Consider the following 12,988-nt stretch of genomic DNA (forward strand, 5'->3'; position numbering starts at 1 on the left):
GTTTCTGTATGTTACCGCGAATCGCGCCGGGAATTAACACATGCGACATCGTGTTAAGACGTTAAGCGTGTACATTGTGTATTTATCCGTTAATTGCTAACGAGTCTTTAAACGTTATCAAAACAACGTATCAAACTCTTTGATTGTCTGAAATTGTTATTTAAAGATGTTTGGTGTTTTACATCGCTATTTTAACATAAGAAATTTTTGAAATAATTAATTTTTTTGCAATTAGACGAATGCCCGCTGATCGAATTGACTGGATTAAAACGGATTTAATTAGATCTAAACGGTGTTTGTTTGTTATTATTAGTAATGTAAATATGTTTGGGATTTCAGCAGAGAATGAAGTTTGAAAAGGTTTGATATTGTTGTAATTGTCTTTAATTGAATAAAATTCAAATCATTATCAGTTAAGTGCGTCCTTAATTAATACACAGTTTGATCCGTAAGAAAATAAAGCTACATATAAATTGAACACTGTGTTTGCCATTATTGCGTCTTAATTGTATTCCAATGTGTTATTATCTGCCAGACCTTCCCCGTATAGCCTTGTCCACTAATCAGACCAGACCGCTAATAAGACCAGCTGTACAAAGAACCATGGGTGGTCTTAATAGCGGAATTCTACTGTATGTCAAAGTCGAACTTTACCTGTAGTTAATGATGTAACACCTGTGTACCAAAAATTATTTAAATCTGTCAAGCCTTTCATGAGTTATTGTTCGGAAACCATGAGTTTGGCAAAATTTAAGTTCTAAAGGGGCCATAACTACGTAAAAAGACGTAAAAAGACAGTGGTTTGTAGGCAAAGGCGAACTTGACCTGTATCTTATGATGTTACACCTGTGTACCAAAATTTATTTAAATCTGTCAAGCCTTTCATGAGTTATTGTCCCGAAACCATGAAAACTAACAGACCGATAGACCAACAAGCTCACTCCTATATAACCCCAAAAAAACTTTGTTTGTGGGGGTATAATGATTTTAAATATGGTACTGTAAAGTTATTATTATTGATACTCTCCTAAGCGTAAACCACATTTTCTCTCCAGTTCTTATTTATAAGCAGAGCACCAACAGCAAGTATACCCAGTTGACCCAGTCTGAAATAATTAAACCAATCTCATTGGCTCAGGTTTTTCAAATATCCCAACACATATAAAATGGAAGAAAATGAAAGGAATTTAGGTAGAAATCAACAGAAATACTTAGCTTTTTAACAGACCTTCACCTTAAAGTGAGGTATTTACTGCAGTTTTTGTCAAATGCTGTGAAACATATACTTACAGAGATCTTAGTCTACGTAATGGCCTTTTACTTCATTATACAGGACTCTGTATAAAACATATAGAACAAGGAAAAATTTTAATGAAATTGACCACCATTACTTTGTATGAAAAGTAACAAATAAACTCATGAAGTACAGCATGATGCAGTGGTGTTTCTTCTTGGCAAAAAGCTAACACAAACCATTAAATTAAAATCAATGGACAACCATAAAAAGGAGAAATGCTGTCGTCAATTTGCATGTTTTATTTCGTTAAAATGGTGCTAAAGTGCATGCTCGCCTTAATTATGTAAATTACCATGTGAAAGAAAATTGAACAATTATTGCGAATCAACGACGAGAGGTTGGCATCGAGGAGACTAGAAAATAACCATTTTGACCATAAAACCTCATTACAAACGTAACATCAAAGACGGAGAAATTGTCATCGATATAAATCGAGGACGGCTCAACAAGCTCCTATAGGATGTGATGATATTGGAAACTCCAGACCTTGCATGCAGAATGCTTTCAATTAATACTCGCTACCTGCACTGTATTTTTTATTGGATCGCTAAAGCCGGTCTTTGATAATAAACTTAAACCAAATGAGTTTTAAGCATGAATCACTTTGCCTTCAATATTTCATCATTTCATTTTGCCCGAATCAATAATCAATGAAGCTTTAGATCAAATGACAGAAAAATGCAACATATTCATATAAGATTAATGAAGTTTTTTCATTAAGCAATATACCAGTAAATCACCCTTTGACAGTCCATTTTATAATGATCTCTGCACCTTCACATTATTCAATGCTGTATATTTTTTTAAGCACTCAAAATTAAAAACATTCAATTGTATGTTTTCAAATTTGAGCAAAACAAAATAAACAAACACAGATGCTGAATAACTTGTCCGAAATTTTCAGTCTTTAACAGTGAAGGTCAAGTCACCCCATTTTGCAAACTATAACACCCCAAGGGAATACTTATATAATGGTATACCTAAGTCTCCATGAAGTACTGAAGAAGATCAAAAACTAAGAGATTTACAAAATCAATGCAATTTCAGTTATTCAGAAACATTGCACAATTTCAGGATGTTGGAGTTTTTAATTCGAAAATGTAATTTAGAATTTAAACAAGTTTAATTACAAAAGAAACCCCCATTAAAAGATTGAAATGCGCAACTGCCTATCCTATCACTGACATGTTTTACATTTGTAAATTGACATATTGTTAAAACCAAATAATCTCTTTCTTGTGAGAAATCTTTGATCAACTTTTAAAGATAGGTCGCTTTTAAATACTGTATGATGTCACAAGTAGAAGTCTAATAAAACATTAATCACAATGGAATAAAGTTATCAGTCTTGTACATAAAAGATGAAAGTAGAAACGAAGTTACTCTAATGCGAAAACCACCCACTTTGAATGTATACAATATAATCTACCCAAATTGAACGTTCCCGATTTCCGATTCTTCTGTTATCTAACCGCGGAAGGAAAATTGTTAGGCGCAATATCCTGAAATAAGACTGTATAAGGAGAAGCAAATCAGAGCATAAAATAATAAGGTTAGATGAAAGACTCACCAAATCACATTAGCTGATTACTGAATCCATTTAGTAGATATAGCCGGTCTGATCCACCATTGTAAACTACCCCGACAACTATCAATTACTCGTAATAGGTTTATGTGGAAATTGGCGCTCCATTGTTGACCATTAGCTTTTTGTTATTCGGATTTATCTGTATCTTTCAAGAATGATATATTATAGTGTGTTTTGATATAGCAATCTTTATCGAGGGATTGGTTAATCTATCAAAATACACAATTCCATTACTTTCTTTTATGTCTCAACTTTCAAATAGCTTTTCAGTTTTAAGTGGAACCAATGGTAATATGAACAACATGCATTATGGAAATAAATCATAAAAAAAACCCTCTACTGTCAAAGGAAAAATTCTAAACTTATTCTTATCTGTGAAATTACTGATATCTATTTATTCTCCATTCTCTGGAATGCTCTTTTGGAAACAAGAAAGACAATCGCAAGTGGCAACTACAACAGGAGCTATATTTAGGTACATGCCATCTTGTATCTTTGCATTAAATGATTTTTAAATGTCATTCCTGAGCTTAACTGCATCTTAATTTACTTACAGTTGCCAGCAGTTACAAAGGCGATTTCTCTAGATGTGCTACTATTCATTTTATATCATTGAAAACAGTGCAAGATATAGGTGATGCACCTTTTCCATGCAAACTACTTTTTTTTTTTTTTTTTGCATTCCAGAAGTAAAGCAACCATTTAAAAGGATTCTTATGTGAAAGAAGATTTGTAATTTAAGTAAGAGAAGCAGCAGCTGAAACCTGTGATTCAGGTTCCTGCACTTACAGATATAATTTCCCTCTGCAAGGAATTATTTAGAATGTCACATAATTATATAAATATTTTGCACAAATAATAGATACTTTGGGTAAGGATTACCTATTTCCATCTCAACGCAACAAGTGGTTAACTGCACTGACATGAAGAAACAGTTAACAGCTTCTTGCGAGGAAAGAAAACCACTACAAATCCAGTGAAACAAACAAGAGTTACATCACAGATAAAATCAATTGCCCTTTGAACAAATTGAAGTCCTCAATAGATGACAGAGGCCAGATCGGAAATCAGATGTGCCAATTAAGAGATTAGCTTCAAAAGAAGTAGTAAAACCAGCTACTTAAGTTAATCTGTTGGCAGCTGGGAACACACTCAACAAGGATTGAACATGTGTTCACAAAATGATCTCAATCAATTCCTCAAATAGGATTTATGTCAAACACTGAATGATAAAAGATAGACAAAAATAATTTAGATAAGCTTTTTCTATTTTGATTTTTTGTCTTTGCTCTTTCAGTGAAACATCTAATTTACATCAAAATCAATACATTAAATGTCTACCTTTTGAATTTCATACCAGTAGTATTACTTTGTACCTAACATATGAATTCAAACTCCGCCCCCCAGTAAAATTTAGATCCATGACCTCTGAGTTCAGAATCAGGTGCTTTTACCATAATACACTGAGGCCCCATTTTGTTTGTATCCTACAGATCTTGAAACTGTTATCCTCTTGTTTCCTTGACTGTTGGGGGGTAGTGCTGTTTTTCAACAATATTTCAGTTATGTAAAAGCAAGGCAGTTAACCTAACCAGTGTTCCTGGATTCTGTAGTACTAGTACTAACCTGTTCTCTGCCAACTTCTCCACATGAATGGAGTTGGAAGACCCCCCCCCCCTGGCTTCTTGCTTCTTCGTTTTGACATATTTGTCTCTGATTGCTTCTGTCACATTTTCTTGACACTTTTGTCACATGGTTGACCTTTGTTAAACTTAGGTAATGTAACCATTGGTTAATTTTTCATATCAACCATAGTTGACCTTTGTCAAACTTAGGTAATGTAACCATTGCATTGTCAAACTTAGGTAATGTAACCATTGGTTAATTTTTCATTAACCTTGGTTGACCATTGTCAAACTTAGGTAATGTAACCATTGCATTGTCAAACTTAGGTAATGTAACCAGCGGTTAATTTTTCATTAACCTTGGTTGATCATTGTCAAACTTAGGTAATATAACCAATGGTTAATTTTTCAACAACCATGGTTGACCACTGTCAAACTTAGGTAACATACCCACTGATTAATTTTTCATCAACCATGGTTGACCATAATGATTGTTAAACAGTAACCATTAGTCAGTTTTTCATCAACCATGATTGATCAAGTTAGACTAGAATTATACTTTTCGCGAGCACATAATTAAGTCAATTTTCTACCATTCATGTCAAGACTGAAATCTTCCTTACTATATTGGAAAAGCAATGGAAAACAATCTGTTATAATTCAGGAAACTTCTGAAATCAATCAGTAATCATTAGTTTAATCAATATATAACAATTCTGTATGATTTCTTATCAACACTTGTATAGAAACTGGATAAGAAATATGTGTTCCTAGAAAACTATAATTTGTCTTATTACTGAAATCAGAGGCACTGCTACATAAAATGCAGTCTGACATGCGATATACCCATAAAAGGAAAGATATATAAATTATCTACCCTCTTAAAAAGCCACTGAAAGAAATAAATGCTTTCAGGCTTTACTTTATTGGAATAAGATGTAACGATAAATCTGATTGGTTGCAGTTTTTGTAAAAATGTACTCTCTGAACTAAGTTTTTTTTTTAATAATTCATAGAAAAAGAACATATTTATTATGTATCATAAACTCTCAAATAACATTTTAGACGGGAACCAATTTGTCCAAGATTTGTTCAAATTAAGGCAATATAATACTTACTGAACTGAACAAAAAGGTCTGGAGACCAGTCTGAAAACACCACATTTACTGGCACACAGACACTAAATATAAGAAAATGGCACAAAAAAGGTTACAGTTGCATAATGGCAGATTCAAATCTTCCTTCTTCTTTTTTTGCTCTGTAGAGCTATTTTCATTATTTTCTTTGCAATATTTTTGCTGAAATCACATGACAGATCTATGCTTGACATGTAGGTAGCATTTTTACAATGACATTCTTAGATAATATACTACCTCTACAATGGGGTCTCATTTTTCAGCTGATTTTGTAGTTGGTATGTTTGACTGAAAATATTTTTCTTGGAGGAAACATGACCCCCACTTTTCTTTTGATTTTTATTCAACACTGACAATATTCTTCAAGAAAATGCAAGTTACAGACATTTAAAATGGGTGCTAACATGGAAATATGTCAATTTTATATAGAATAAAGAAGAGCAGCTATTTAGTGTGTTGTAACCTTTTTGGTTGTTGAAATTGACCAATGACAAGGTTGTATTCTCAGACTGGTCTCCAAATTTAGTTCTTTAATACAAGACCTTGTTTGGGTTTTTTTCAACATTGAGCTATTGAAGCAAAACTTTATGGAAAATAATGAACAACAAATTTATATTGTCAGATAGGGTTTAACTTCATTGAGAAACAAGTTAATGCCTATCTGACATGCAAAACTCACATAAATGCAAGGAAAAGATTATCTTTTACAATATGACAATGCATTCTGTATGGTCAATATTTTTATTACTCTACTGTCTGTTGAAGGTGCACTCTGGCTTTGTTAAAATACTACAAAAAGTACTTTTATACAGTTTGGCTATCAATTTTCTTTCAAACATACTGACCAATTAGAGTCAAAAAAATTATTTCTCTGAAAGTAACCTTGACCTTTAACAAGCAGACATCATTTTACACAAAATTCATCTGCAAACTGGTTTTATAAGACAAATACCAAAGGGTAGCCTTCAATTTTATGTATGGTATTTTTATTTTTCTAAGTTTGTCAAAAGATAACAACCAGTCTGTATTAAAATTCTTAAGATAAATGAATGTTTGTTTGTTTGTTGTAAGCCATTCACAAATAATTAAAAAAAACCAGGAACCATAAGGTGTTTTAAAATTCTTTTTAAATGCAGACAATATTTTAGCATCTTCAATAATCCACAGATGATAATATATGATTACCATAAAACAGGCATTGAATGTGACATTATCTAAAGAATTTCTATCAATTGCATGTAATCGTTTTATAATGGATATCTTTATGACTTCATGAAAGATCTGAAAAAATACTCCTAGAAAGATAGAAGATATCTTATATTCCATTAGGTTCATTTCATATTCCATTAGTTAGACTGTGTATCAAAGACCAAATGAAAAACGTTAATAAATTCAAAAATCAAATGATGCCAAGTTTGTAGCATAATACCCATTGTAAACTTTCTCTAATAATGTAAATGTGACCTAGACGCAAATAATAGCAAGACAGTTGATATTCAACTTTGTAAGACAAACAAAAGGATATATTATATTCTAACACAACCAGCTAATAACGTACATACTTCAATAGCAGTTGTTATTACGTTCGATGAAAACATTCTTGTCTAACGTTATTTGAAGTAAGTCATATTAGAATCGAAATAACAAGAATCTAAATAAGGTTTATCATAGAATAACCCTCGTTTGTCGTTCTTATGCATAGAAATAAATCACTCGGGCCTTCGTGATATATCAATATGCATAAGAACTCCAAACTCGGGTTATTCTATGATAAACCTAATTTTGATACTTATTATTATCTTGTAAAATGTACTCAGTAATTTCACTATGGAGATGTTGTGCATTTCGCTGAGCTGCATATAAAACAGTACCGATACTCAAGTTTATGAGAAAAAAATAGTTCCAGCACTCACTGAGAACAAGTTAGTACTGATGCTCACTGAGAACAAGTGAGTACCTATACTCACTGAGAACCAGTTAGTACCTATACTCACTGAGAACCAGTTAGTACCTATACTCACTGAGAACAAGTTAGTACCTATACTCACTGAGAACAATTAGTACTGATACTCACTGAGAACTAGTTAGTACCTATACTCACTGAGAACCAGTTAGTACCTATACTCACTGAGAACAAGTTAGTACTGATACTCACTGAGAACCAGTTAGTACCTAACTCACTGAGAACAAGTTAGTACCTATACTCACTGAGAACAAGTTAGTACCTATACTCACTGAGAACAAGTTAGTACCTATACTCACTGAGGACAAGTTAGTACCTATACTCACTGAGAACCAGTTAGTACCTACACTCACTGAGAACAAGTTAGTACCTATACTCACTGAGGACAAGTTAGTACCTATACTCACTGAGAACCAGTTAGTACCTTTACTCACTGAGAACCAGTTAGTACTGATACTCTATACTCACTGAGAACAAGTTATCACCTATACTCACTGAGAACAAACTAGTACTGATACTCACTGAGAACCAGTTAGTACTGATACTCACTGAGAACCAGTTAGTACCTATATTTACTGAGAACAAGCTAGTACCTATACTCACTGAGGACAAGTTAGTACTGAAACTCACTGACAACAAGTTAGTACCTATACTCACTGGGAACAAGCTAGTACTGATACTCACAGACAACAAGTTTAAAATAATGATACTCAATGCAAACAAAATTTAATTATTATTCACTGAGAAAATGTTAATTCCAGCGCTAACTGAGAACAAGTTTAAAATACTGCTACTCAATTAGGAAAAGTTAGTTCCAATACTCACTGAAAACAAGTTAGTATTAAACTCACTGAGAACAAGTTAGCACTGATACTCGCTGAGTACAAGCTTAGATACCGGTGTACTCCCTAAGAGCAAATGATTAGTAGTATTTGCTGAGAACAGGTCAGTACAGTTACTCACTAACAACAAGTAAGTACTAATACTTGTTGAGAACATTAGTAAGTAGTAGTACTTACTGAGAACATGAGACTAGTTCAAGAACTCACAGATAAAACTAAGTTCAAAATCTCACTGTTAAGTAAGCACAAACACTTACTGAATACAAGTTAGTTTTAGTAGTATTCCTTGAGAATAAGTTAGTATCAATGCTTACTAAAAACAAGTTGGTATCAGTGCTTACTGAGAATAAGTTTTAATACTTGCACTTGCTCACAACCAGTTTATCTCATTACTTGCTAGAACAATTACTTGCCAAGAAAAAATTTGTACCAGTGCTCAACGAAAACCACTTAGCATCATTCTGTATTCACCCACTTAGCATCATTCTGTATTCGCCAAGAATAATTTTGTACAGCAGCTACTTTCTAGGAACAAGTTTGTAGAGGACTAACTTAAATAAAAGCATCCATGCATGTCTGATTAGGGCGTGACATTGGCTATATTCAAAACAGTTGGGCTATATTCAAGACAGAGTTATGGTTCTTGTAGAAGTATATCAAGTCACAAGAGTTAACTACAAAATGCTTTTGTAAAAAAGCACATGTCTCCCCCAATGCAAAGTCCTATAGGCAAGAAGTCAATAGGGGTCAGGACCGAAAGTCAAAGAGACACTGATGGTTGACTGCAATAGGGATCATCTACTTGGCATGTCCAGTCATCCCGCTAAATTTCAACACTCGTGGCCTAGTGGTTCTCAAGTCACTGTTCAGGCTCCTGTGACCCTGACCTTTGATCAAGTGACCTCAAAATAAATAGGGGTCATGTACTCTGCATGTCCAATCATCCTATTAAGTTTCATTATTGTAGGTCAAGTGGTTCTCAAGTTATTTCCAAAAAATGATTTTCAATGTTCAGGCCCCTGTGACCTTGACCTTTGACGGAGTGACACCAAAATCAATAGGGGTCATCTACACTGCATGTTCAATCATCCTATGAAGTTTCAACATTCTGGGTCAATTGGTTCTCAAGTTATTGATCGGAACTGGTTATCAATGTTCACGCCCCTGTGACCTTGACCTTTAACGGAGTGACCCCAAAAACAATAAGGGTCATTTACTCTGCATAAACAATCATCCTATGAAGTTTCAACATTCTGGATCAAGAGGTTCTCAAGTTATTAATTGGAAATGGTTTTCCATGTTCAGGCCCCTGTGGCCTTGGCCTTTAACAGAGTGACCCTAAAATCGTTAGGGTTCATCTACTCTGCATGACCAATCATCCTACGAAGTTTCATCATTCTGGGTCAAGTGGTTCTCAAGTTACTGACCGGAAATGGTTTTCAATGTTCAGGCCCCTGTGACCTTGACTTTTCACAGAGTGACCCAAAAATCGTTAGGGGTCATCTACTCTTTATGACCAATCATCCTATTAAGTTTCAACATTCTGGGTCAAGTGGTTCTCAAGTTACTGACCGGAAATGGTTTTCAATGTTCAGGCCCCTGTGACCTTGACCTTAAATGGAGTGACCCCAAAATCGATAGGGGTCATCTACTTTGCATGTACAATCATCCTATGAAGTTTCAACATTCTGGGTCAAGTGGTTCTCAAGTTATTGATCAGAAATGGTTTTCAATGTTCAGGCCCCTGTGACCTTGACCTTTGACGGAGTGACCCCAAAATCAATAGGGGTCATCTACTCTTCATGACCAATCATCCTATGAAGTTTCAACATTCTGGGTCAAGTGGTTCGCTAGTTATTGATTGGAAATGGTTTTCAATGTTCAGGCCCCTGTGACCTTGACCTTTGACGGAGTGACCCCAAAATCAATAGGGGTCATCTACTCTTCATGACCAATCATCCTATGAAGTTTCAACATTCTGGTTCAAGTGGTTCTCTAGTTATTGATCGGAAATGGTTTTCAATGTTCAGGCCCCTGTGACCTTGACCTTTGACGGAGTGACCCCAAAAACAATAGGGGTCGTCTACTCCAGCAGCCCTACAACCCTATGAAGTTTGAAGGTTCTAGGTCAAATGGTTCTCCAGTTATTGCTCGGAAATGAAGTGTGACGTACGGACGGACGGACGGACGGACGGAAGAACGGACGGACGGACAGGGCAATAACAATATGTCTCCTGGGGGAGACATAATTAGTAATACCAACACTGATAATCAAATGAAGACAATACCATGTCCATTTTTTAAGAAGTCAGACAAGCTAAAAAATATATTTCTTTTAACCTTTAGCATGCTAGGTAAATTTCGTCTGCTGGAAATGGCGTCTGCTAAAATTGATAAGTTCATTCAATTTGCTCCAAAATTGGAAGAAGTATTGTCAGAGTAGCAAACAGCTTGGAACCTGATCAGACGCCGATTTAATCGGCGTCTGATCTGGTTCCAAGCTGTTTGCAAAGGCTGTTAAATTCGCCTGCAGCAGGCTAAGGGTTAATTAACAAATAATGACAAATACAAGAAAGATGCATAATCAAGGGCAATATCTAAAAACACCAGTATATCTGCAGCAACAGTAACTGTACCCTCCTGCTATCCAATTACCTCTTAATTAGTCATTTGTGTCACCCTTCCCTATCCATTCATCCATCATTTTAACAATTTCAAGGTTTCCTTCTGGCATCATTGCAAATTTAAAATCCTGACAAGATTATAGTGTAAGTAAAGTCCAAGAAAGCAACTGCCTTCTATGCCAGACAAACGGAAACATTGTAATGCCCTAACTTGCAACCTGACACTGTTATACGCTGAGAAATTCAAATTTCATTGGTATTAAGTTCTTGTGGTTTTCGACCAAAAGGTCTATTTGTTAGGCTGCTCATGAATTTCATATCTCGACAATATTTTTACATGTTCTCAATGGTAAAACACAGAAGCCACTCACATAAAATGTTCCCAAAAGTTACAATTTACAAAATACCGGGAGGAGAAATAAATTAGATCCTACCATTAATCCAGCTCCATCCATCTCAGCAACAGCTTCCAACCACTTATTACAGAGATCCTCCATTTTCACGTGCACTGCAAATGTCCTGCTAATCCAGCTTTATATATCGTCTTACATAACTGAGTAATGAAGTAAAATGAAACGCCTCAAAGATGTCTTGAAGCTGACAAACCAGATGTATCCTTTTTTGGCAACGGCACAATTTTTCAAATAATATTTCTCTATATATATTCATTCAATATTGTTGCATGCTTATATGAAACATTATACAACTTCGAGACTGAAAGCTGACATTTGGCATAAACCTTTATTCTTAACAACATTATCTAACGAGAACTATCTATGCATTTTCATTTACAGTAATCCAGTCAATTAAAATTCTGCAAGATTCAAATTCCAGATGAATTCATTCTCGCCATTTTTAACATGCATTTTGCATCTGTAATTATACTGGCTCTAATGACAATAAATTTCAATACATAACGAGAATTCTCTGCATTGCAGGTTAAGACTTTTCCTGTCAAATATCGTACAATAGGTCTTGTCATCAAAAACCAATACTTCCAGTGTATCATTCCTTCAAACAGAACAACAGGTTTTCCTCTTAGAGAAATCTCAAACTGTTACTTGATACCTGGTCGCGGACTCCTTTATAATTGGTAATTTCTCAACATGTGTACAATATGTCATTTTGAGTAATGTCAAATCCCAGAAAATTTTGATTGAATTTTTGTTCACCTGGTGAAAAGGTTCTTTATTTTTATGACAAAAAATTAATGACATTCCTTTAGCTTTCTTGAATGTTTTTCCTCATAATTTATGGGTTTTAGGCAATTTGTAAATCTTTTTTAGGTATTGTAACAGGGAGCAGTTAACCAAACAAGCACTCCTGGTTCTATACAAGATTTGAATGACAACATTGTACAGTTGAACCTGTCTTTGCTGTCACCTGCTTCAAGCAGTCACTTGCCTTACCCGGCCAGTCAGTTAACTTCCCAGATTGACTTTTTGTTCTTATTTCAACTTGTCTTTGCTGTCACCTGCCTCAAGCAGTCACTTGCCTTACCCGGCCAGTCAGCTAACTTCCCAGATTGACTTTTTGTTCTTATTTCAACTTTCCTTAAGCAGCCACCTGCCTTAAGTAGACAGATTGTGTTGATCCTTGGATGACTGCTTACTACAGGTTTGACTGTATATATTGTCTACAGACAAATATTATACCCGAACAGGCCCAGCCTACCAAACATGCGACTTCTAAGCTCGTAGTCCCTAACTGTAACAACTGGCTTTTTGTCTATACAAATGATATATTGCACTTTCAAATAATATGCCTGAAATACTGATTTGTAAAAAATATCATAAAAACGAAATATTCATATCCCTTGTTGGAGATAATAAAAAAAACTAATAATAGTATAAGATTTTCCATAAACTTGAAATATATTCCATATATGATCAATATTATATTATATGCTCCAT

The 12,988-nt window shown here is 34.6% G+C and overlaps 1 protein-coding gene across 2 annotated transcripts in view; it reads right to left on the bottom strand.

Moving 5' to 3' along the window:
* The window catches only part of LOC128548020 (E3 ubiquitin-protein ligase PDZRN3-like), a 233,718-nt gene that overhangs the window by 133,525 nt on the left and 87,205 nt on the right, over positions 1–12,988 (bottom strand). Inside the window, exon 1 of one of the 2 annotated variants that reach the window (XM_053522281.1) lies at positions 11,510–11,863. The exons of the other annotated variant lie outside the window; for it this stretch is intronic. Within the exon in view, the coding sequence (XP_053378256.1) occupies positions 11,510–11,572 (63 nt within the window). The 5' untranslated portion in view covers positions 11,573–11,863. Of the gene's footprint in view, positions 1–11,509; positions 11,864–12,988 lie in introns of those variants that run through there. 2 annotated transcript variants of the gene reach the window in all.

This window comes from Mercenaria mercenaria, chromosome 13, assembly GCF_021730395.1.
Source record: "Mercenaria mercenaria strain notata chromosome 13, MADL_Memer_1, whole genome shotgun sequence".
NCBI classification, from domain to species: Eukaryota; Metazoa; Mollusca; class Bivalvia; order Venerida; family Veneridae; genus Mercenaria; species Mercenaria mercenaria.